Source organism: Chiloscyllium plagiosum, chromosome 33 (genome assembly GCF_004010195.1).
Source record: "Chiloscyllium plagiosum isolate BGI_BamShark_2017 chromosome 33, ASM401019v2, whole genome shotgun sequence".
NCBI lineage: Eukaryota > Metazoa > Chordata > Chondrichthyes > Orectolobiformes > Hemiscylliidae > Chiloscyllium > Chiloscyllium plagiosum.
This window is the reverse complement of record NC_057742.1, coordinates 30693535-30718260: the sequence shown is the minus strand read 5'-3', so window position 1 is coordinate 30718260 and position 24726 is coordinate 30693535. Positions and strand designations below refer to the sequence as shown.

The 24726-nt window shown below is 37.4% G+C and overlaps 1 protein-coding gene across 6 annotated transcripts in view; it reads right to left on the bottom strand.

The window, feature by feature from the left end:
- Window positions 1–24726, bottom strand: part of gpatch8 (G patch domain containing 8) — a 204435-nt gene that overhangs the window by 65334 nt on the left and 114375 nt on the right. For 5 of the 6 annotated variants that reach the window (XM_043675226.1, XM_043675230.1, XM_043675227.1 and 2 more), the window contains one exon: window positions 2759–2881. The exons of the other annotated variant lie outside the window; for it this stretch is intronic. In XM_043675226.1, coding sequence (XP_043531161.1) covers window positions 2759–2881 — 123 coding nt within the window. The remainder of the gene's footprint in view (window positions 1–2758; window positions 2882–24726) is intronic. 6 annotated transcript variants of the gene reach the window in all.

Sequence of the window (24726 nt, the reverse complement as noted above, 5' to 3'; positions counted from 1 at the left end):
AAGGGCAGCTTGCAGACAGTTGATCAGGATGAGCTGAGACAGTCTATTCCATGCCTCAGGTTGCCTCATGGTGGGGGGGAGGGGGGGTGGCAATAGTAGCCAGAGTTTGCTTTTTAAAAATTCAAATCTTTTCAGAGAATGGCTCAAGAGGAAAACCCCCATATTGCAACAAACCACCCACAACCACTAATGGAGCTGCCATCCTGCCAACTACAGGCCCTGGGATCGGTTTTGCATTCATCGTTATCCTATTTGGTCCCAAACAATCGGTCCACAGACAGCCTTTCAATTGGCCACCTACAGGAAGGTCTCACAAGATAGGCATTCAGACATGGTCCTGAACTGCCATGTATTTCGTACATTGTCCCATCCCCAGAAATCAACACTTATCCTGCATTCTTTGGTCGGAGACTTTTAGGAAAGACATAGTACCCATATTCTGTGGCGAGTTGTGAGCTGCCAGTTGTTTAAGCTTTGCAGTAAATGATGATCTTACTGCTTGTTACAATTTCTACACAGCTCACTTGCCTTTGTAGCCTTCTTACCATGTTTTAATTGTACCACCGACGCCTGGTGAAGTCCCCACATTCCCAACATAGAACCCTAACAAGTGCAAGACCCAATTCCTTCCTCACCCACACCACCCCAGCAGTCATTCAAGAGAACATGCCTTCTGTTGTAATGAAAAGAATTAATGTTTTTACAACACCAAGTGACTCGAAGTGCTTTACAGCCAATACTTAAAATTGGCATTAGGTTTTATACATGTACTCAAGTACAGGCACACGGGAGTAGTGAAAAGTGTACAAAGTCGCCATATCCAGTGTCATCTTAGGTACAAAGTAGAAAGAAAGAAAGAAAGCTAAAAGTACAGCTTTACAGTCATTATAAAGTAGAAAAAGAAAGAAACAAAGTTACAGATTCAACATTTTGAAGTATAGTCACTTTTGTAACATAAGAAACATGGCAGGTAACTGAGTACAATGAACTTTTGCAAATATTAAGGTGAAAATTGGTAGATAAATCTATTTTTGTGATTTTTGACTGAAGGGTAAACATCAACCTGGGCAGTGGTAAATCTTAGTTGAAATTTTAAGGTCATATTCAAACAGAATATGCAGGAGGAATCACAACTACAAAACAATCATGATTAAATGCAGACTAATTGGCAATGGAATGAGAGAAACAATATTTAATGCACAGCTTAGTTCTCTTTTAAATGCTAAACTTCACTGTTTGTATAAATCTGATGATCATCATTTACATACTCTGTAAGGAGAATGTGAATACTGGGGACTAATTTCATCAGAGGAGCGAATATACCTAATTTTATTGATTTTATAGCATTCATAGGTTTTGGGCCAGATTAGATTTGAAGCTTAATGAAACCCTTGTGATCTCTGTTGATATGGAAGTTTCTCTTCACAGCAACATTTCAATGTTATAGCTATGATGGATTAATCTACATTATGATTTGATTCATCCAGAGGATTTCCTAAAAATGTATTTTTTGTTAATGTAAATCATCAACCTGGTTTTCCCTTCAGAAGATTTCAGTATTACTTCCGCCATATGAATTTAAAACAAAAAAACCTTTTCTCAAATCTCAATAATATTACTTGGAATAAGCCTATTCAAAGGTCAACAATCTTAGTAACTCCACATTTTCAAAACTTCACATGTAAATTTCATATTCAATCAAATTTCAGTGGACAACTTGGGGCTTTAGATAATCAGGATCAGCAGAAATAGGGTGAACTACAATCTACTTAATCAAAATGAGAAATTTTCTACTCACTACACATTAGCACAAAACATGGAAACTAAAGTAAATTGGAAAGTCGAGAAAATCTATCAAGCCTTATATTTACTAAGATGATAAAATTTTTAGCATTTAAAACATTTTAAACCAGCATTAATACAGGGCAGCACAGTGGCTCTGTGGTTAGCACTGCTACCTCACAGCAGCAAGGATCTGGGTTCAATTCCAGCCTCGGGCAATAGTCTATGTGGAGTTTTCACGTTCTAGTTGTGTCTGCGTGGGATTGCTCCAGTTTCCTCCCGCAGTCCAAAGATGTGCAGGCTGGATGGATTGGCCAGGCTAAATTGCCATAGTGTCCAGGGATGTGCAGACTAGGTGGATTAGACAAGGGAAATGCAGGGTTACAGAGATAAGCTAGGCAGGGTGCTTGTCAGTGGGACAGTGGAGACTCGACAGGCTGAGTAGCCTGCTTCCACTTTGTAGAGATTCTATAATTCCTTTACGTAAAAAGACACAGATTTCACTTCATAAGCGGTTAACGAAGGTCTTTACACAACGACATGACATTAGTTTGATGAAAAGCTTGGATACGATGGTTTAAACGGAGAGTAAATACTAAATTATTAAATATGCAAATTAGATACAATAAGAAAAAGTACAGATGATAAATAAAATCCACAGAAAATATACTCATAGCAAGTTAATTTCACAAGCTCTAACAGGATTTAGTTGTATTTTAAATTTTAAAAATTGCCTCACTGTACCCTGTAGTGATGAAATAACTGCAAGTTTACAGTTACTTTGACCACCACATAAAAATTTACCAACATTCTATAGAAGGATTTGACCAGTAATTATAACCAGCAAGATTGCAAACACAAACAGTATTTATTTAAAGGTTAGTGAATCTCTAAAAACAGCATGTACGTTATTTCAGACTGAAAATTTCACCTACATTTTCAAATATTGTTGAAAAAGGTAAAATAGATTAAATACCAGCGCCTTGCTTCCATTCTTGCGAATCGGTCCTCTGAAAACACCTTTGATATTCCTGAGATGTCCATTGATAAGATGAGTTGAACTGATGACTATATAACAGCATGCCATATGGTTACGAATCTATTGTGCACACAGCACACAACGGTTTAAACAGCCAGAGATCAGCAGCAGTGCGATTGCACAGCAAACTGATAATATACAGTAAATCCCTTCATATGACAACACAGCAATTGCTCCCATCACTGTACATACACTTCAGCAAAGGATATCCAAAAGACAGTGCATATACAGAAATTCATCCGCTCTTTTCATATAATTATAATGAGTAACATCTAACCACTTTCCTCCCAGAAGAGCAGAGTGAAAAAAATGCTAATCTGCAGACTGAAGCACGTAAAATGCAACCCAGCGCAAGTAACAGACGAGGCATCTCACAAACACACCTCACTAGGGAATGAACCAAAACCTCTGGACCAGAAATGGCTGATAAAACTCTGATTTACTACTTGCTGCCTCTAGCAATCCACAGTCAGAGGAGCAATGACAGACCTGTGTCTGAAAATACCCGAGTACTAAAGAGGAAAAAAACCTTCTTCTTTTGCAGGAATTTACTGAATATTGAGAAAATTACATTCGCAGTCTTTGTCACAGGCTTAAAAAAACTCTTAAGACTAATAACAACTTCAAAAATTAAAGTTTAAAAAAATCTAGTTAGAATAGAGGTCTTAACAATTTTGCATCCAACAACTTAATTAAAAGGAATACATAAGCATACAAGTAAAATAACTGAAGCCAAAACTATAATTGTTAACTTCATTACTTCATGGTTATTTTTGTTCATGTTATTTGATTAGTTATTTAGAAACTCCCATACTGAAATGCAATTAATGTCACTGTTTGAAAACCAAAGGAATAAACTGGCTTTGAGTTAAACATTGGAGGTGTGTTAAAAATCACACATTGTTATCAATATACTCTATACTATATGCATTATATACACTGGTATTGATGTACTACCCTTTAACTTTTTGAGCAAATGACCCAAGTGAACTCACCCCAATAAATAACTTGCACCTCTCTATTTTGTGTTACAAAATATCATGCAAGTGTGATTCTTGCAAATTGCAGGGATGTATATTGCTAAGAGGCAGAGCAAGTAAATTCTATGTAATGAACGACTAAAAATTATGGCCAAAAGATTTGTGGAAAAATAACACTATGTCTAATAGCATTCATGGCTATGCAAGTGCAAATACCACAGCAATGTCAGGCAAGGGAAAACATGTTATTAAGTACAACAATTCAACAGTTGCTGGCAAAGATGCTCTGCCAACAAAACTGACAACACTGACTTTAAGCAAAATGATCTAGCTTTGTGCCTCACCATTCAAAGTATTCTAATGACATAAAGGCAGTGTTCTTCAGTTGTAGCTACACAGCAAGCATTTATGATCACATGAGGAAGGGTAAATTGGCACCGCCCCACCCCCCTCCAAACTCTTCACTTGACAATAACAAAGATGAATGTGCTTTTTACAGCAAGGCTGTATCTCTCTCTCTCTCTAATAATGTATTAGAAAAGAACCAATATAAGATTTTCTTGACTGGAAGAAAAGGCTATTTTATTATCTGCTAACCCCAGGAATAATAATAAAGACACAATGTTAAGCATACATACAAACAGACATAGAGTTAAAAGGGACAGCTCCCAGTACAAAAGGAAGATAAAAGAGCTACAATTTGTAGCTCTTAAAGTATCATTGAGGTATATGGTTTCAATCCGAGGCCACAGCTGTTCTGTTGATGTCCTGCATCCTTAGCAGTAGGGAATATTTCAACTCTCTGGAATTCAGCGTTCTAATATTTCAGTTTAATCAGCTATGTCATTCGGCACTTTTTCTTCTTTGAGAATCCTTGAACACTTTCTGCAACAAGATCTATTCAAAAATCCATCTCCCTAGCTCTGGTAAAAACAGTTCCCTGAAGTCTAGCTGGTTTGTGCTTTACAATGTCCAAGTTCATGGTTTCCAAGATTGATAATAGTAGGCAATGTCTTAAATCTGCAATGTGCAAAACATATCATACAGGTCTAAATCAAATTGCCAATATAAACTTCTTCATACCTGACTGGATGGACCAATTTCGATGTCATTGGATTAGAAATTGTTAATTTCAGTTCAGACGGTCTTGTTCATTCCTCAGCAGTTTCATAAAGCATGAACAGTTGATTGCTATGGCCATTTTACATCAGTCCCTTTTCCTTTTTAAAAATCATTTCAGTGCACAGAACACGCATATTAAAATCCGATGAAGGAATTTGAAAATCAAGAGTCCACTTTCATTACAATTTTGACAACTCCAATTAGAGTTACGATTTATCCATTTTGGCCCAAGTACACTTTTAACTTTTTGTTAGGCAAATGTTAACTTCTGGTAAACTCCTTCTCTGGCACTGAAAATTAATTATTCTAAACCTGGAGTCTCATTCCATAAGGATTTAGTTGTCTTAAATTAAAAAAAAAATAAAATTAAAACTGTTTTCATATTTCCTTTGGCTCTTTATCCTCACTGCACCTGACTTGACACGGAATTCAGAATCTATAATACAGTTTCTTATTCAAGTATTGCACTAATAATTTCAGAATCATTCAATCTGATTACTTGTTTTCCCTATGCACTTAGATCAGAAGGTGCCGTTGATCACTTTCAGATGTTTCCATCCTCCACTTAAAAGAATTTGCAGCATAAAATATTTACTGAGATTAAATGGCAAAGGTACATATAACTAATAATATTGAGCACTGTTTGTTGACTGGTAATAATATTTTTTGAACCTATATTTCTAACATGTTTGTGCATGTCCAATCCCACAACAGATGTATTTCATTAAAACCATTCCGGGTCAATGATACTTTCAATCAACCTGTATGAATAGGTTGTAACGTGTTATAACACACTCCCTGAGCTGGTGGAACTTGAACCTGGCCGAGAGTTATGGACACTATCACTGCACTACATGGCCCGTTCTTTTAGGATCTGATGTTTCTGCATTAAGCTCATGCATTGCATCGCACCAACAAATGTTACACTTGCAAACGTCTGTTTATTAAGTAGATAATTTAACGCATGGATTGATGTAATCACTTTTTACTTCTTCATGAGCAAATAAAAGACATCTTTGTTTTATCTCTACAACCTCTGAAGGCACAGCATTTTATAACTCATTGCAACTGCTCAATTTCACTTAATTGGGGATCTTAAATTTGGTAGAGTGATCAGGTTTCTGGCCCATTATGACACTAATACATGTTTCAAAACATATTCATAAAATGCAACATCAATCGACATAGAGGAACCTTTTGTAGTTTAAATAAATTAAACTTGCTGGTCAACAAATTCCCCATGTCGGAACAAAAATGCATAGAAGGCAGTTTCCCGAAGAGTTCCAACAACTTAAGACGTGGGACAGCCAAGCACTGACAGAGAGTAATTGATGATATGCAGTCATTTGTGGTATTGTTGCAGAGTCTATGTTCAAAATGTCACTGCTGCTGCTAAAATAATTTTAGACATAATTTCAGCAGATGGTACAGATATCAAGGGGGTGGCAAGCGTTGATAAGAAAAAAAATAAAATGCTGACAGAGTAAGCCAGGGCATAAGAACAAAAGAAACAGAATAAATCTAGTCAGAAAGGAGCAAATGACAAATAGCAAACTGATTTTATGTAAACACGGCAAAATTCATGTTCCCTCCACCATTCTTTTCATATTTAGTTATTCACTACTACAAAATTTCATTGTTACAAATTTAAAAATCACATAACACTGGGTTATAGTCCAACAGATTTATTTGGAAGCTAGATAATCTGTAATCTGTAGATATTTCACAATCACCTGATGAAGGAGCAGGACTCAGAAAGTTAGTGCTTCCAAATAAAACTATTGGACTATAATCTGGTATTGTGGGATTTTTAAACTTTGTACACCCCTGCACCTCCAAATCATTCTGTTACAGAATTCACTATGATTCCAGAATTCACCAATATTTTCACACACAGAACATCTGACAGAATCGTTTGGTATGCAGTTTCTATCATAAAAGTTAACTGTCATAAATTGGCTATGTGAGCATCGAATCATGTAGCAAACATAACAAATTATGATAATATATTTCACTGAGGCCTTTATGTTCAATTTACACTGCATCTTAATTTGTTGAACTTTTTGACGACTTGCAGATAAGGGAATTGGTTTCCTGAAACTTAAGGAGATAAAGCCTTGAATATGAATCATCTGTGAACTGAATAGAGTTGGATACTTAATGAACCAAGCCACTGAGGGAGTTGTCATTTTAAAATTAATATATTTGTGTATTAATGTAGATCTCAGCGGGTACATATTCTTAGCACATCAGTTGCAAGCAGCTACATCCACCTCAAGATACTAAAGGAACCAACATGTAATAAAATCTTAATAATTATTTCAGGGAATAAACTAATTAATTCAATTGCTCTATGTATTTTAACACAGATGCATAACAATTGGCACCTACTGATGAAAGTTACTAATAATGCTCTTGGACCAGTTTTGTCAGTAGCTCCAAACACAAAAAATGGCAGTGTGAACCCGACACTGCACATGAATTGTTTAAAAATTCACTGGCTCATTTCAGTAGCCTCTTTGCATTACCAGCCAAGAAAAAAAAACGCGATAGCGGATTCACATAAATCTTCAGCTTGTGACAGGGTCACATGTCAGCCATGATATTTTTCCTCAACACTTACTTTCATTTATAATTCATGAAGAACCTGTGCCTGACCCAAGTCAAGATTTCAAAAACACATTGATATTCAGAGCTGTTGTTACAACTTTAAAACAAGCACCAAACAAATAACTGTCATTTACAATGGACCAACAGCCTTTTAAACAAACAAATCATTAAAGGTTCAACTTCCAAGTCAAAAGTCTGAATCCTATTTACATGCTGTGGTGGAATCACTTACGATAAATCCACTGCATTCTTCGTCATTACCCCTATCAGAATAGATCGAACCTTTTGCCTTAATTTTGAACTTATGATATTAGACACCAAGTGTTAGTTTCCATGGGATTGGGAACAATGAAAATAAAACAAAAGCTTGCTACAACACTTCATGATTTGGAAATGCCGGTGTTGGACTGGGGTGTACAAAGTTAAAACTACAATACCAGGTTAGAGTCCAACAGGTTTATTTGGAAGCACTAGCTTTTGGTGTGCTGCTCCTTCATCAGGTGGTTGTGGAGTATAAGATCATAAGACACAGAATTTATAGCAAAATTTATGGCATAAGTCCAAAATGTTGATTCTCTTGCTTCTCGGATGCTGCCTGACCTGCTGTGCTTTTCCTGTACCACACTCTCTGTCTGATCTCCAGCATCTGCAGTCCTCACTTTCTTCCAGTGGATACAAGCCCAGCCTGTCCAATCTTTCCAACTTCCATGCTTCAATCTAGTAAACCTCATCTGAGTTGCTACCAATTCATTTATATCCCTTCTTAAATAAGGTCATTAAAACTGCACACAGTATTTGAATTGCGTTCTCACCAATATACTATATATCAGAAGCATAATGTCTTTATCTCTCTGTTTAGTTCCTCTTGTCATGAAGGATAGCTCCTCATTAGCCTTCTTAGACATTAGTGTTCGGGTGCAGCCAATGTTTTGTAGCTGATGCTAGAACATGTAGATCAGTCTATATCTCAGAATTTTGCACCCATTCTCCATTCTACTCTTTTTTTATTCTGAAGAAGTGACTGCAGTTTATAAGATCATGAATGGTCTTGTCAAAATGCATGTGGAAAGTATGTTTCCTCTTGGAGGAATTTTCCCACGTTTTACCAAGCTTCACCTGATATCAGGGAACATCTTTGTTATGCGATGTTCAAAACATTCTTGCCTACCTATCTTTGTGTCATTTGCAAATTCGTGTCTTTGTTTCCCACCCAGCGTGGCAGTCCCATCTTGGAATGGCGGTCTCGTCCTAGCTGCCTCTTCAGGATGTTCCATCGTTCATTAATCGGCTTTCCCTGAGCCCTAAGAGCCGTTAACTGAACTGCAATGAACTTTGGCTTAATTTTACTTTTCAGTTATTATATATGACTGTCATTAATGTAAGCAGTGGGGCGACTTATAAAACCTTTCACTGCATTTTTATGTAAAAATACACATGAAAATAGATTTATTTTCTGTTCTACTTTAAGTCACTGATGTAAATGATAAAACATTGAGTGCCTGACACATACCACTGCGGGATCCCACTGGTCATGTCATGCCAGCAGAAAAAGGCCCACTTATGCACATTGCTTTCTGCCAGCCAGCTAATTTTCTATTCATTCTTATATGTTACCCTTGACCCCATGAGCTCTTACTCTGCAAGAATAACCTTTAATATGGTGCCATGTCTTCTGGAAATCCAAGTACACAGTCTCCTTTATCCACAAGTATGTGACCTCTTTAAATAATTCTAATAAATTGGTTCAATGTGTTTCCTTTTTATTCATTCATGGAGTGTGGCATTGCGAGCTGGCCAATAATTAGTTTATTGTCTGTCCTAGTCGCCTTTGAGAAGGTGATGGTGAGCTGCCTTCTTGAATCATTGAAGTCCATATGCTGTAGGTTGATCCACAATGCCCAAAGGGAGAAAATTCCAAGAGATTGAGCCCACGACTGTGAAGGAAAGGTGATATATTTCCAAGTCAGAATGGTGAATGGCTTGGAGGGAACTTGCATCTGGTGGTGTCCCAATGTATCTGCTACCCAGGTTCTTCTAGATGGAAGGGGTTCTGGGTTTGTAAATATGACTTCTTTTTCACATCATGCTGACTCTTTCTGGTTACCTGATGTTTTTCCAAGTGCTCGGTTATAACCTTCTTAATGATCAAATCTAATACTTTGTCATGTGGACAAAATAACTGGCCTCTAGTTTCCTGTTTTCTGTTTCTATTTTTTCTTAATGAGAAGATTTTTATTTGCTATTTTCCAGGCTGATGGAATCTTCCAGAATCTAACAAATTTCAGAAAATTAACACCAGCATGTCTATTATCGCATCAGCAATCTCTTTTAAGGAGAATGATCAAAAGACATCTCCACTATGTTTGCTCAGTACCACATATATGTTCTTCTCCAGTTTGAAACCTTCCGTAACTATAGTTGACCATTAATGGTGAGTTCCCCCATGCCCCCCCACCTTGGAAATTTTCTTTATAGTACAAATGTATTTGTTCTCGGTATTCTGAAACACCCTTTCAATATCTGTTACTGTTTCTCTACTGATCGCGCTTATTGCTTAATATCCCAATTCAGATATCACATCCACATTGCTGGCCTTGATTATGTTTAAAATACTAGTCTTTGTCTCACTCTTCTCCCTTCAAAGTTGATGTAAAATTCAATCTAAAATTATTGTTGCAACCTGGAGGTCCCTTTACTCTCCAAAGATCATTAAGTCATCAAATCACATTACATATCACCAGGGATAATATAAGTGCCAGAAAAGGCCGTTCTAAGAAACTTTCTCAAAAACATTCTACAAACTCCTTATCAAGGCTATTATTGCCAATGATCTAATTTATACGTAGATTGAAATCACCCAAGATTATTAGTCCTTTTATCACAAGCATCCATCATTTCTACTTGAATACTTCTTTCCACTGCCATTTCTCATCCACATCAAAATACATTCGAATTATGATCTTTGGAATCAAAGTCATTTCTAACTAATATTCTGAAATAAGCTTCAAGAGTGTGACCCCATCACCATTACTTAGCTTCCTATTCTTCCTGAATGTTATATACAAGTAGTTCTGCTATTACACCATTGTTGCATTCTTGTTCAACCTTGCGCGATACAAGAATCATACAATACATATACACTTAAAGTATTTGCGATGCAATCTCATTGTAGCCAACACATGCTTTAAAAGTTTAAGTTTTAGAAAAGGTGTTGCCTATTCACCCTATCACATTACAGCTAAGTCGCATTAACAAAAGATGCATTATAGCAGAATAGCCTGCAACTCTCAATGCTCAGAAGCCAATTCTTGTTAATTGCATCCACATTTCTGTAATGGCTAATTGAGATCATATTTATTCACCAAATGTATGTTATCAATGCACTTACCTTATTCTGAACACTAAGCACATTCAAATACTGAATCTTTAGTTTTTTTTTTTAAATCTTTGTACCATCCAGTCTTAACTGCTGATTCTTTTTTTCTCCCTGTCCCTTCCTGCCATTCTCTGACTTTAGTTCTCCACCATCCTTCCCCTCCGCATTACGATCCCAGCACGGGTTCAGGTGAACACTGAATTACACACATCCCACTTTCCCCAGTACTGGTGCCAACGCCCCCCCACCCACCCTGCAAACCTGAACCCACATCTTTCGTATCAGACTGAGCAATGCAGTCACTTCTCCAATCTTATTCATCCTATGCCAATTTGCACGCGGCTCAGACAGTAATTCAAAGATTATTATGTCAGAGATCCTGTTATTTTCATTTCGCACTCAATGTTCATGCTCCCTCAGTAGATCCTCCTTCCGAGTTCTATGCCACTGGTGCTAATGTTGACCATGAACACAGGATCTGCCTTTCCAACTGCAAATTCTCTAGCAGATATCCTGAATCCTTACCAGGGGCATACTGAACAGCTGTTCAAACTGCAGAGAACAATGCCTATTACCTTCATTATACTGTCCCTTACTCTGGTTATACTGCTTCTTACTACCCTCTCTTCAATGGTTTCCTTACCACATTGCCATGGTCAGATAGCTCATCTACTCTGTAGGCTTCACTCTTATCCAAACAAGCTAGAAAAATCTTCAAACATGTTGGATAATTATAAAGGCTGAGGGTCCAGGCCACCGGTCTCATTACCTGCCTCACTTGCAGTCATACCCTCCTGTCCCTGAACAAATCAGAAAACCCTGCCTTAAGGATTGTAACCACCACCTGAAGTAAAATGTCCAAGTGACTTTGCTGCTCCCTTATGCGCCAGTGTGTCCTCAGTTCAACCTCTCGTGGAATGAATCTGAGCCAAAGTTCCTACAGCCTCAAACACTTACTGCACGTCAATACACAATCATACTAACATCTAGAAGCTTTCACATCCTGCAATTTGTTCATGTTTAGCAAACTGAACCTTCAGATTTAAAAAATAAGTTTTGTATTGTTGTTTCATGTAAGTGCTGAACAGAAAATGACGAAATGGTCTGACGTTGAAAACATATGGTTTCTGCTATCTAATCTTAATTATGCTTTGAATACATAACTGATTGAGGATATCTCCAAACAACTAATTTAAGCAAAACAAGAAATAATGTGAAAAAGATTATAAACATAGGTGTTTTTATGATTAGGGTAATAAACAGCAGACTTTACAATCAGGATCAAGAGTCTAGAGCATGTTGCCTACTGAGTGTGTCCGGTAAGTGGCAATTTAATTGGTTAGAGTTAGTTAAAGTCTAGGTAGAATTGGGATTGGGACAGCAGACCAGTAAAGATCACACAATGAGAAGCAGGCTCCATAAAACCATAAGACACCGAAGGAGGTTAACCAGCTCACCAAGTTTGCTGTGCCATTCGGAGAGATTATGGCTTATCCGATAATCCTCATCTCCATTTTCTGACTTTTTCTGGTTAGAAATCGGTCTACCTCAGCTATGAATATTTTCATGACCCAACCTCTACTGCTCTCTGCAATAAAGAATTCCACTGATTCACTACAGAAAAATTCTCCAACTCTCTCTTTAAGGTGTGACCCCTCACTCGAGATTTTGCATTCTGCTTCTGGATTCTCCAGCAAGGGTATCCACTTTTCTGCATTGACAATAACATTAACTACACTTCCAAAATATTTTTTCTACCTTCCAACATAATGGTCATCTTATATGTTTTAAGACGTGCCTCTCATTCTTCTGAACTCCAATGAGCACAAGCTCAACCTAATGAAACTCTCATCATAAGAAATTCTTTCCATAGCTGAAATTAACCTAGGAGACCTTGGTTTGCTGCACTGTGACCAATAACATAATATCTTTCTTCAATAAGGGGGCAAAAACTACTCACCATATTCTAGCTGTGGTCTGACTAATGTCTTGTATACTTTGAGGGCCTGTATGGTGTATTAACTTTTATTACTTAGGTTCCTCGCTCAAATGCCTGGAATAGTATCATACAAGAGAGGAAAATGAAACAAAAAAGATTTGGGAAGACACTTATCAAGTGGAATATAATTTGAGATTTAAAATAAAAGGCAGGATCTTGCAAGTACTGAGATTACTCCCAAACCTCATGAAACAATTACAGGGACTAACAAAAGGAAGTAGTGAAAAATGACATGGGCCAAAGTGTTTTCAATTCATGGGACACGGTCGACGGTACCAGGACAGAAAGGACCTCTACTGCTGGGATAGACTGCACATGAACAACTGAAAGAATCAGTGGGGCTGCTGATATGATCAGCTTAAAGTGTGTATGCATGGCATGGGGCAAACCAAGGGAATTGCTAGAAATTACAGAAATCTAACAATAAAACAACTGGGGAAAGTGTGTAAGTAACGATGTATATAGCCAGAGGTGAGATGACTGATCAGAGAGTGGAGAAATACAAGGGGCGAAAGTATAAGATTTCCAAAACAACAAAAGAGGAATAATAAATAAAAAAACAAAATTGATGAAATGGAGGCTCTAACTTCATACACTTGAATCCACTTACAGTGGAGAGGGCTGAAATAAATCCTGAAGGACATTACAGACTTAGGAAAGAGAAGCAAATTAGTTTTATTTGTCAAAAATAATAATTGCAGACGTAAATAAGACAATTATTTGGTTTGAATTACAAGACATGAAAGCAATTCATTGTAATAGGAGTATACTTCAGACTACCAAATAGTGGAAGGGAGTTGGAAGAAGAAATATACTGGTAGATCTTTACAGTGAGGAGCAGGCAGAGAATATTGGCAGATACCAACTGAAATAAGTCTGAAGAATTAATGAAAGGATAAATGAGAATCAAATCTTTATACAGTGTACAGGGCTTCTTTCCCACTCATTGTGTAGTTCTCCAGATTTTCAGAGTACAGGAGACTCTGTGGACGTTTTAAAAATGGCAGACATGAGTCAATTCCAGGATTTCCAGCTCCATTTCTGGCATTCCCAATTTTTTGGTATCACAGGACAGAAGTGAGCTAGCATTCTGAAACTGATTAGTTTAACTGTGAGGACAGGCATCTTCTCTCATTCCGTAATGTCCATGAGTTGACAGCTTCAAGGATTCATGGCTCAAGGCCATAGATGCTTATCATGAATCATAATCTGTATGAGTGAATATTTTTTGAATGATAATTTCAAAAGGGATTATCCATTAGCCATTGGTAGTTCCACCATTGCCAATCATGGTTTTTTTATGGATAGAGATTCACGACTATTTAGGCTTATAACTCCAATCTCATGCCAACTCATATCTCCACGATCCAAGCTATCCTTCAGTTGCCCTTATAGCCTCCAACCAATCCATGGGCTGCCATCTCCCTAAAAAGACCCCTCTTGTACTGCATGCCAACCTACAGCCTATTCCCAATGACTCCGTTAGCTGCCATGCCAACGCTTAACATCCCAATGTCTATTCACCTAGTATACATTCTGCACAGAGCCAATGAATCGCATCATAAAAATGGTATCTTAGTCAATAACTTTAAAATATTAATCATCAATAACATCAATGCTACTATCCTATGAAAATGTTAGTTAACCAGACCTTTAAAATATTAATAGCAGAATCTAAAAGCTCTTGCCACCTCTATTGCATTCGAATAAACACTGAACTACTGACAAAATAAACCTCAATTTCAAAGATTTTTTTAAAAATTAGCTACTTAGACAAGAGGTCTTTGCGTCACTGGACTTTCTCATCCTACTATAATAAATACTGTAACACTAATTACAAAAAGGAAACTAATTAGAAAAATACCAAAATGCTTTTTCTACCTTCCAGCATAATGGTCAATGGAAGTACTTTGTAGAAAATATCTTCTTTCAGAATCTAATTTTGGACTAATGGTCTCAAAGCTATTTACTGTGAGGATACCTTTTTACATAGGCAGCTCCTAATAAATCCATCAGCATTTTCTCAAACGTAACTTGGTTACAATGTTGTTCTCATTGTTCAAAGTTTTTTCTTTAAAACTGAATCTACTCTTGTTCATGGTTTTTATGTCTGTATCTAACTTCACTGGCCACACTGATAAGGCACTGAGTTGATGATTAAGTCAGTTTTCACATCAACATTTGTACATTATTGGATTGGTGTTAGAACAATTACAGCAATGCAAAGATGACAGAAGCTCCATTCATTCCATTTGCCATCAAACCTACCATTGCAGCAATTTCATCTCCATTTACCCATCTCCTGTGTGGCTTCAAAGTGGAAACATATTATTTGCATTACAACCATTCACCTTCCCAATTAGCCACCAGACCTTTCAGTGAAGCAGTATGAACGATGTTGCTCAATTCCATAACATTCTATACACATTAATTTCCTCTTGCAGAGTTATCCGTAGGTACAACCAAACAATTTAATGTATTTGCTTTCATTCCTGAGACTTGAGCATTATTGTATCCCAGAAGGTTTGAACAGCCTATTATTTTGAATCTTTTCAAGCAAAAGTAGCTTCATTGATGTTTGTCTGAAAGCAGTTCTAAATTTACTAGAGGTTAGATACCAAAATTGTGTTGATTTGTTCAGTAAACAGAAAGTAATGCTAACTACAGAAAATAGAAATGATAGCACTTCATGTGGAAGAAAATTTCAATTTTTAAGGTCAACAGGTTTGGTACACTGCAGCAAACAGATGTTAATAGCTTTACACTCAACCTGCTCAATATTTTACATTCACTTCCTTCCCCCCACATTAACTCATTAAAAAATGAAACAGTTATCGATAACAAAGACCAATGGATTTCAGCAAAGAGAATTGTTCACTTAAAGGAGCATAGTGTACACAGCACCACCTAATGGAATTTTCTTTTTTTAAAAAAAAGACAAGCTCGTGTGAAGATAGTATTGATTGTTCCTCTACTGTGCAAACAACTCAAGACCATTCACAGCAGGAAGTGGGTGAGCAAAATGAGAAATCAGGACGGTACTAGTATACGACTATGTCAATGAAACATAGTTAAAACACAAAACATGGACCAATTAAGTTGTGTGCTGAATTTTAAATGGGAAAGGGTTGCATTTGGCTTAGCTTTCCTGCTTGTAGAAAAGTCAGTTGTGAGCTAACCAACTGTATTTAAAAAAAGGCTGCCCCACAGCAAAAATGTGTTGAGCACAACCTTGATAATGTCATTGTTGGGCTTCTGCCTCTCAGGGGAAAAACAGTTCTATTGGTTAATCTGATCAGAAACAGGTGAATAGTCCCAGCAATCGAGTGGTGCTGGAAAAGCACAGCAAGTTAGACAGCATCTGAGGAGCAGGTGAATCGACGTTTTGGGCATAAGCCCTTCTCCTGCTCCTTGGATGCTGCCTGACCTGCTGCGCTTTTCCAGAACCACACATTCAATTCTGATCTCCAGCATTTGCAGTCCTCACCTTCTCCGAATAGTCCCAGTAGCCTAGAAGCTCAGCAGGGAACCTAATCTAATCTAATCAGTTTTGCTGCTGCCAAACAATCCCATTAAGATCACTGCAATTAGACTTAAGAGATATACTTGAACTCTTCGTCAGGGAGAAATCAGGACCCTTGATGGGCAAAAGAGTTATGTGGGGTTGCATTTTGTCAGTCATTGAGGAGGAGGGGTAGACATCTTGGAGAGATATGCCCCCAGTCATTGCAAGGCACATAACCCCACCTCAAAAATGAAGCATTCCCTTTCCCCAGACATGGTGAAGTAGCATGCTCACCATCATTCTTCCTTCCCCAGCAGCTCATTTTATGGCATAGGACTGGAAACAGCTATTAATCTGCCACTGATAGACCTATTGAGCCCTTAGCCGACAATGAGCAGAAGGTTAGCTGATGCCTTACCCACTCACTGCATTTGGGGACAATGTAGGGGATGGACAAGGAAGAGATGGGCTAACTACTTTCTTTACATTCTGTACCCCCACATGCAAATACCCATAAACATTCCCAGCCTCCCCATATTTCTATTTTCCTTGCATCTTTTAATATGCATCACTTTGAACTGTACCTGAATTTCAGGAATATACAAAAGGGAAAACACTGTTTTGAAACATGTTTTCAACATTTTCATTCTGAACGCTGTACGTTACAGCTGGATTTATTTCAAAATAATAATGTCGGTACAATGGAATTAAAGGGATAGTGGAACTGTGGATACAAAATGCACAAGACAAAGTGAAAAACGGTTCTTTCCTGACGAGTATATTGTTGCACAGTCATTTTGCTGCTCTTTTTGTTACATTATTGGACGAGTTGGATACGTAGCATTATTTCAAAACATGCAGATGATACAAAATTCCACAGAGGAGGACAGTGTGTTGAAAGCTGCATAATTTGGACACTGTCACACAGCATGGAAACAGGCCCTTCAGTCCAACTTGCCCGCGACAATCAGACATCCCAATCTGACCTAGCTCCATGTGCCGTCACTACCATTTTTGGAACTTGGATTTCAAAAGAAAGACAAGTGTCTATTGGTTACTTTTGTGAAGATTTTCTTTTAAAAAAAGTAAGAGTTTACTTCCAAAACAGTGTTTTAAAACAAACATTTTGTCAGAAAGCAGGTGACTGCAGATCCCGACAGTGTTATTATAAAGACGATTATACTGTTGAGTGTATGACAGGTAGTTTAAACATAAGGTGATTAGCTGTGTTTTAATTCAGAAGAATCTAGAATTGAGCCTTTTTTTAAAATTCAGCTCAGAAGACATTAAGTTTAACTTCAAAAACAAGTGCAGCTTCTCTCCTTTAAAGGGGTTTAGGGCAATTCAAGGAACCAGTCACCTCAGAAGGATCAAGTCTGTAAAACTTCCAAATCGAGAGAGTTTGGTTACAAATCTGCATACTATTAGAACAAAGAAAGTTTAGGTTCTCAGATTGGTGAAAAGTTCATGCAGATTTTGAAAGGACTTATTAAATTGTTTGCAAATAAACTGTCAATAGTCGGTTAAGTAAAACCCTAAAGGGTCAATTAAGGCTAAAATCTTTCCGGACTGAAGCCTCTAATGGATAGTATCAAGAAACAGTTTTTTTTTTGCTGTGTTAATGAAGACATTCTAATTCTCTATGATATTTAGATTGACGTGTTGTTTTTTCATTTGTTCTGTTGTTAAAGAAAACCTGTAGCCTCATATGAATGATTCTGAATAATTACCACACTAATTAACAAAATAAATAAACAAATGCGCTATCAGGCTAGACTTCACTCTTGAATCTGACTTTTCCAGTAGTACCATCAGCTGGGTTCATTACAATATAAAGCAACACCAGGAGCACCAGACTGTTGAAACAAGCAGAAATATACAGGTGAAACCTAATGCAGAGACATGTAATGTATTGCATTTAGGAAGGATGAATGAAGAGAATGCCTACCTAAAAAGGGTGCAGAAATAAAGAGTTTGGGTTGTGTTTGTCCACACATTTGTGAAGTGGGCAAAACAAGTTGAGGCGACTGCCAGAAAAATATAAGGATACATTGCTTTAAGAACAGGGGCAGAGAATACAAAAGCAAGGAAATTATTCTAACTTTTTACAAATCACTAGTAAGATCTCAGCTGGTTGTTGGGTGGGGGGAAACATCACTTCCTTATGAAGGTGCAGAATGAAAAATGCTACAACAGTATCATAGTTGTGGCTTATTAGTTAAGACTAAAAATGTTGGGCTATCCTCCTTACAGCAGAGAAAGTTATGACTATTTATTGAGGTCTTCAAAATCATGAACAATTTTGTTAGGGTAAATAAGGGGAAACGGTTTTCAGTAGCAGAAGGGTCATTAAACAGAAGACATAAATCAATAGCAACTACCAGAAGACCCAGATTATTTGTTCACACTGAGAACAAGTGTAACCTGGCCTGAACCAGCTGCAAAACACAAATAAATAATAATCACTAAAAACATTGAAAAAAAACTTAGATCAATAACTGAAGAAGAAAGCTTAGCAGGGCTTTGTGGAGAGAGAAAGAGCTTTACCATAGAAACAAGGAGCTGAATGGCCTCCTTGTGCACTGCATCATTTTCTAATTGTACAATATTTCTCAGCAGCACAACATAATTTTGTTCACTTTGCTGAGAATGATAATAGATCAGAACTATATTTTTTGGCTTTGAAAATACATGTATGTGAGTAAACATTTAGAGATTTATTCGCTATACAGAAGGGGTCACAGACAAAGTTTGTTACCTGGTTATTAGTCTCGACATGCCTGAAATTGCATTTATACTGCACTAATACCATAGTAGCACTAATTTCTACTTCACTACAATGGAACAGATTCTTTGCAAATTATTTTAATTAGTCATGAGAATGAGATAAGGCAGAATTCTTAATTGTGAAAACATGACGTTATTGAAGTTAAACAAATGGGGAATCACCTGATCAAAATTTATATTGTACTAACCAATGTCAAGGCTAGTAGAGATGTAGTGATTAACCTAAATGCACCCATAAACTAATTAAATCAACCTTCACAATTTTAATTTTTGATTAGTTGCTATAATGAATTTTGAAGTTGGCTTTCATTCAATTACGAGGTACATTTTCATGTTTCTAGCTATACATTAGATCTGCCATTGGCAAATTTTACAGGATCAGATGCATGTACATTTAGCAGTAGTCCTGACTACACACTAGTTACACTGGTGCTCTTATCTATAACTTACTGATAATACTTCAAAATATATTCAAAATTCATACAATATCAAATGAATCTTATGCATATGCTTAAGGACAGTTTTGGTGATAATATGAGATAGTAACTTGCACTTTTAATCTCTTCAGGTAATTAGCTAATTTCGATCGCCTTTACAACCATCATTTTACCATCATCGGTCATGAAATGCTTCCGAGCATCACCTCCTCCACCTTTATTCAATACTGCTGGAACTGCCACCTCCAGTCTGGGTTTCAAACCATTAGTCTATGGAGACCTGCCACTACAACAATTGTGCATTGATCTTCAGTGTTGTGTTACAGGAAGTTGTACTGCAACAGCAATCTCTTAGGAACATTTAAAAAATTCAAAAATAGGAGAAAAGGCTCCTTGGTTCACTACCCTGATCCAAATTATATTTTCAATAACATTTTTTTTGTTTGATTGGTTTCTCAGAGGTTCAGTACACTGCCATTTGAAACTGTGGCCAAGTTTTCCTCTAGCCAAACCATTGTATAAAAGTCATCCCCACTTCTCACCTCTCTGAGGGTTATAAAGGTTTAATCTGAAACCAATACAGTAGGCCCAACCAAGTATCCAGGCCTATGCTGACCTAACTGCTGGATTTTAACAGTAATCTAAAATCTTAAAATTTGCAAAGAAATAGAAAAACTTACCATTATGTATTTGAGTTTGGTGTAAGAACAGCATTATGGAATGTACATAATTACTTATACTTGCCTGGAAATGGTTTAATGTTGCAATTGGCTTCCAGAGTCGAGCTGCTCCTTACTATTGACAATCCTTAATCAAATTAAAATTCACACACCTCAAATCTATATTAAAAAAGTCCTACCTAAAACTGAAAACTAGGTGCAGCTGGAGCTCCAAGATGTATCTACATTATTTCTCATCTGTTTATTTTGAAAATCCAAACAGGAAAATTTTCTAACTTCCATCTTTTTCCATAAGGAAACTGCATACTAATATTTACAAATTCTTTCATGTAAGTAATGCATTAACATGCCTGTACTCTGATAATTCTGCAGTTTTCACAAAAAATAAATTGTGAAGGAACAATATATATGACATTTGAAAAGACTTCCCATTTACCAGTAGTTTCAGTATTCCTTAACATTAAAGCTTTTAAATCAAAATGCAAAATAATTCACTGACATCTCATCTACAATTAACATTTCAGAATAAAGGAGCTTCAAAAACTGGGTGATATTTTGGGTGATTGTCATTTTTACTTACACTTTTTGTAACATTTAAGTGCAACACTGCCTGAAACAAATGATCTGAAGCTCTCTGCGAATTATTCATACAGTTCCAATCAAAATTTAACACAGCACAATAATATACACATTTACAAATGTCCTTTCATCACATCACATTTCTGCATAAGACAGACACTTTAACTTCCTGGAAGGTCAACCAGCACTGACAGTGTAAAATGCAACCTACTATGACTGCACAAATTACACAGCAAAACAAAATTAGATTTCTGGTTGTGGAATATCAAACAGTTCACAAACTGGTAGATCATATTTATTTAACCATCTTAAAATTAAACTGCTTTGCACTGTCCCACAAGGCTAACAAATAACTTACACAAAAAGTCAGCCTATTCTTACACAGGCTGAGACACAGGTTAAGTGAGGACTTCACGCTTTATGCCATCCATAAATGATGATTTGTGACTTTTAAAGAAATATTTTTGGTGTCTCGCAACGTAAAAGGAAAGTAAGAGTTGTGAGAAATCAAGTTTTCAATTTACTTGTGTGTTAAGCCAGCTCTAATATTTAGTCAATTGGCAGAATAAAGAAAAAATCAGTGTGGCCTGCAAAAATGAAAGCTGGTCTTGATTATTGCAAAATCAGAGTAGAACAATTATGAAATTTCTGTTTTAATATTCATAATATCCGAATTGAGAGAATATACACAATCATAATGAAGTACCCTCAAAACTAGATCACATTAATTTCATTGAACAGCACATTATAAATACATTAGTTAAGAACGGTAGTAAAATATCTGCCCTCTTAGTTGAACATAATTTTTGCAGAATATTTGATTTTCACATATCGCTTGCCTGTTGATCAATGCATAGGTTTCCCTAGCACAAATTTCCTCTGCTAAATTAAACAAGCAGCTGGTTAACAATCAAGCCAAGTGTGTTGCTGAACAAAAAGACCTTGGAGTGCAGGTTCATAACTCCTTGAAAGTGGAGTCGTAGGTAGATAGGATAGTGAAGAAGGCAGCGTTTGGTATGCTTTCCTTTATTGGTCAGAGTATTGAGTACAGGAGTTGGGAGGTCATGTTGCGGCTGTACAGGACATTGGTTTGGTCACTTTTGGAATATTAGCATGCAATTCTGGTCTCCTTCCTATTGAAAGGTTATGAAACTTGAAAGGGTTCAGAAAAGATTTACAAGGATGTTGCCAGGATTGGAGGATTTGACCTATAGGGAGAGGTTGAATAAACTGGAGCTGTTTTCCCTGGAGCATCAGAGGTTGAGGGGTGACCTTATAGAGTTTTATAAAATTGTGACAGGCACTGATTGGATAAATAAACAAAGTCTCTTCCCTGGGGTTGGGGAATCCAGAACTAAAGGGTATAGTTTTTAGTGTGAGCGGGGAAAGATATAAAAGAGACCTAAGGGGCAACGTTTTTACGCAGAGGGTGGTATGTGTATGGAATGAGCTGCCAGAGGAAATGGTAGAGGCTCGTACAATTGCAACATTTAAAGGGTATCTGAATGGGTATATGAACAAGAAGGGTTGGAGGGATATGGGCTGGGTGTTGGCAGATGGGACTAGGTTGGGTTGGGATACCTGATCGGCAGGGACAAGTAGGACCGAAGGGTCTGTTTCCATGCTGTATATCTCTATGACTAAACCTTCACACTTTTGTTGGGAGACATACGTAAATATGTTATAGAGCAACATGAAGTAATAATCATGTATTATTACAGCTATCATTCTCTCAAAATCTCTTCTACTGTACCGGCGTGCAAAATATGTCTAAGGTCATCTGTGCTGCAACCTGAGACTGGGTTGGTAGTGTTTCATTTGCTCCTTGTGAATACGGACCTGTATCAAGAATTCAGTCGTATAGTTCAACACAAAGGAAGCAGTACTTTGTAAACATCAATTAGCCACAATGATGAATGGATTGGATATGTTCCCACCAGAGGAATGCTTTTTTAAAAAACTAATTGTCTTGATTTGTAGTACCATCCTTGTACAGTCAAACCTTCTTGTTCTTTGCTCAAACCTGCAAAGTACATACAGACCTTGAACTGCAGGTTCATAGCTCCTTGAAAGGAGAGTCACAGGTAGATAGGATAGGGAAGATAACATTGGTATGCTCGCCTTTATTGGTTAGTGCATTGAGTAAAGGGGTTAGGAGGTCATGTTGCAGTTGTACAGGACATTGGTTAGACCTTGTCAGCAATGCTCATGTCCCATGAAGGAATAAAAAAATAGAAATCTCATCTGCAAGGTCTTGACATCTTTCTCAAAGTATGGAGCCCAAAAGTGAGCACAGTGCTTCAACTGAGGCCTAATAAATGCTTTATCATGTATAACATCCTTGTTCCTATATTTTATGCCTCACTAAATAGACTTAAGTATTTCATGTTTTATTTGAAACAGCCTGGTCAACTGGTTCTGACTCCTTTAACAATTTGGGCGCATATACCCTGAGAATCTCCTTTCTTAGGTACCCATTAAAATTATACTAGTTACATCACCTCTTATTCATTCCGGATGCAGGTTTGCTTGCTGAGCTGGAAGGTTCGTTTTCCGAAATTTCGTCACCATACTAGGTATCATCAGTGAACCTCCAAATGAAGCACCGATGGTTTGGCCAGTTTTCGATTTATATGTTTGCGTTTACTTGGGTTGGTGATGTCATTTTCTGTTGTGACATTTCCTATGGTGATGTCATTTCCTTTTTTTTCCTCAGGGGGTGGTAAATGGGATCCAAGTCAACCTGTTTGTTGATAGAGTTCCGGTTGGAATGCCATGCTTCTAGGGATTCTTGTGTGTGTCTTTGTTTGGATGGATGTGTTGTCCCAGTCGAAGTGGTGTCCTTCCTCATCCGTATGTAAGGATACTAGTGAGAGTGGGTCATGTTGTTTTGTGGCTAGTTGATGTTCATGTATCCTGGTGGTTAGTTTTCTGCCTGTTCATCTAGAACCTCAGCCTGAGCTACAAATCTTCTCAAAACTCTTATTCATCCAAGCAAAATGTATCACTTCACTCTCACCTCATCAGCATTACATTTCAAATGCCATGTGTCTGTCCATTTCAACAATTTTATGCATCTGAGGTTTGTTATTAACTTCCTTATGGCTTATTACAGAAAGGTTTTGCATCATCTGCAATCTTCAAAACTATATCCTGTTTATCCAAATCAAGGTCTATTAATGTGTATCAAAAAATGCTAATACCAAAATTCCTTTAGCCTGTAAAACAGCCATTCACGGGGCAGAGAATTCTGCACACCAATATGAGGAAAACGTGCCCCAAATTGCATTATTTAAGTTTTTAAAACTTCATTCACAGGTTGTGGACATCACTGGCTGGGCCAGTTGTTATTGCCAATCTCCAACTGCGCAGAAGGCAGTTAAGAGTCAACCACATTGTTGTGGGTCTGAGGTCACATGCAAGTCAAACCAGATAAAAATAGCAGTTTCCTTCCCTAAAGGACATTTAAAAGCCAGATGGGTTTTTGAGAAGTGACAATGGATTCATTATCATCAGCGTTTTAATTCCATACCTTTACGGAATTTAAGTTCCACCACCTGGCATGGTGGGTTTCAAACCCAAATCCCCAGAACATTACTGGAGTCTCTCAATTAACAGTCCAGTGATATCACTAGGCCATCACCCATCTTCCCATCTTCACTCACCCCCACACCCACTCCATGGAGCAGTAGCCATGCCTGCCTACTCTAGATGTGGGCTGAAAATGTGTTGCTGGAAAAGTGCAGCAAGTCAGGCAGCATCCAAGGAACAGGAGAATCGACGTTTCGGGCATAAGCCCTTCTTCAGGAATGAGGAAAGTGTGTTCAGCT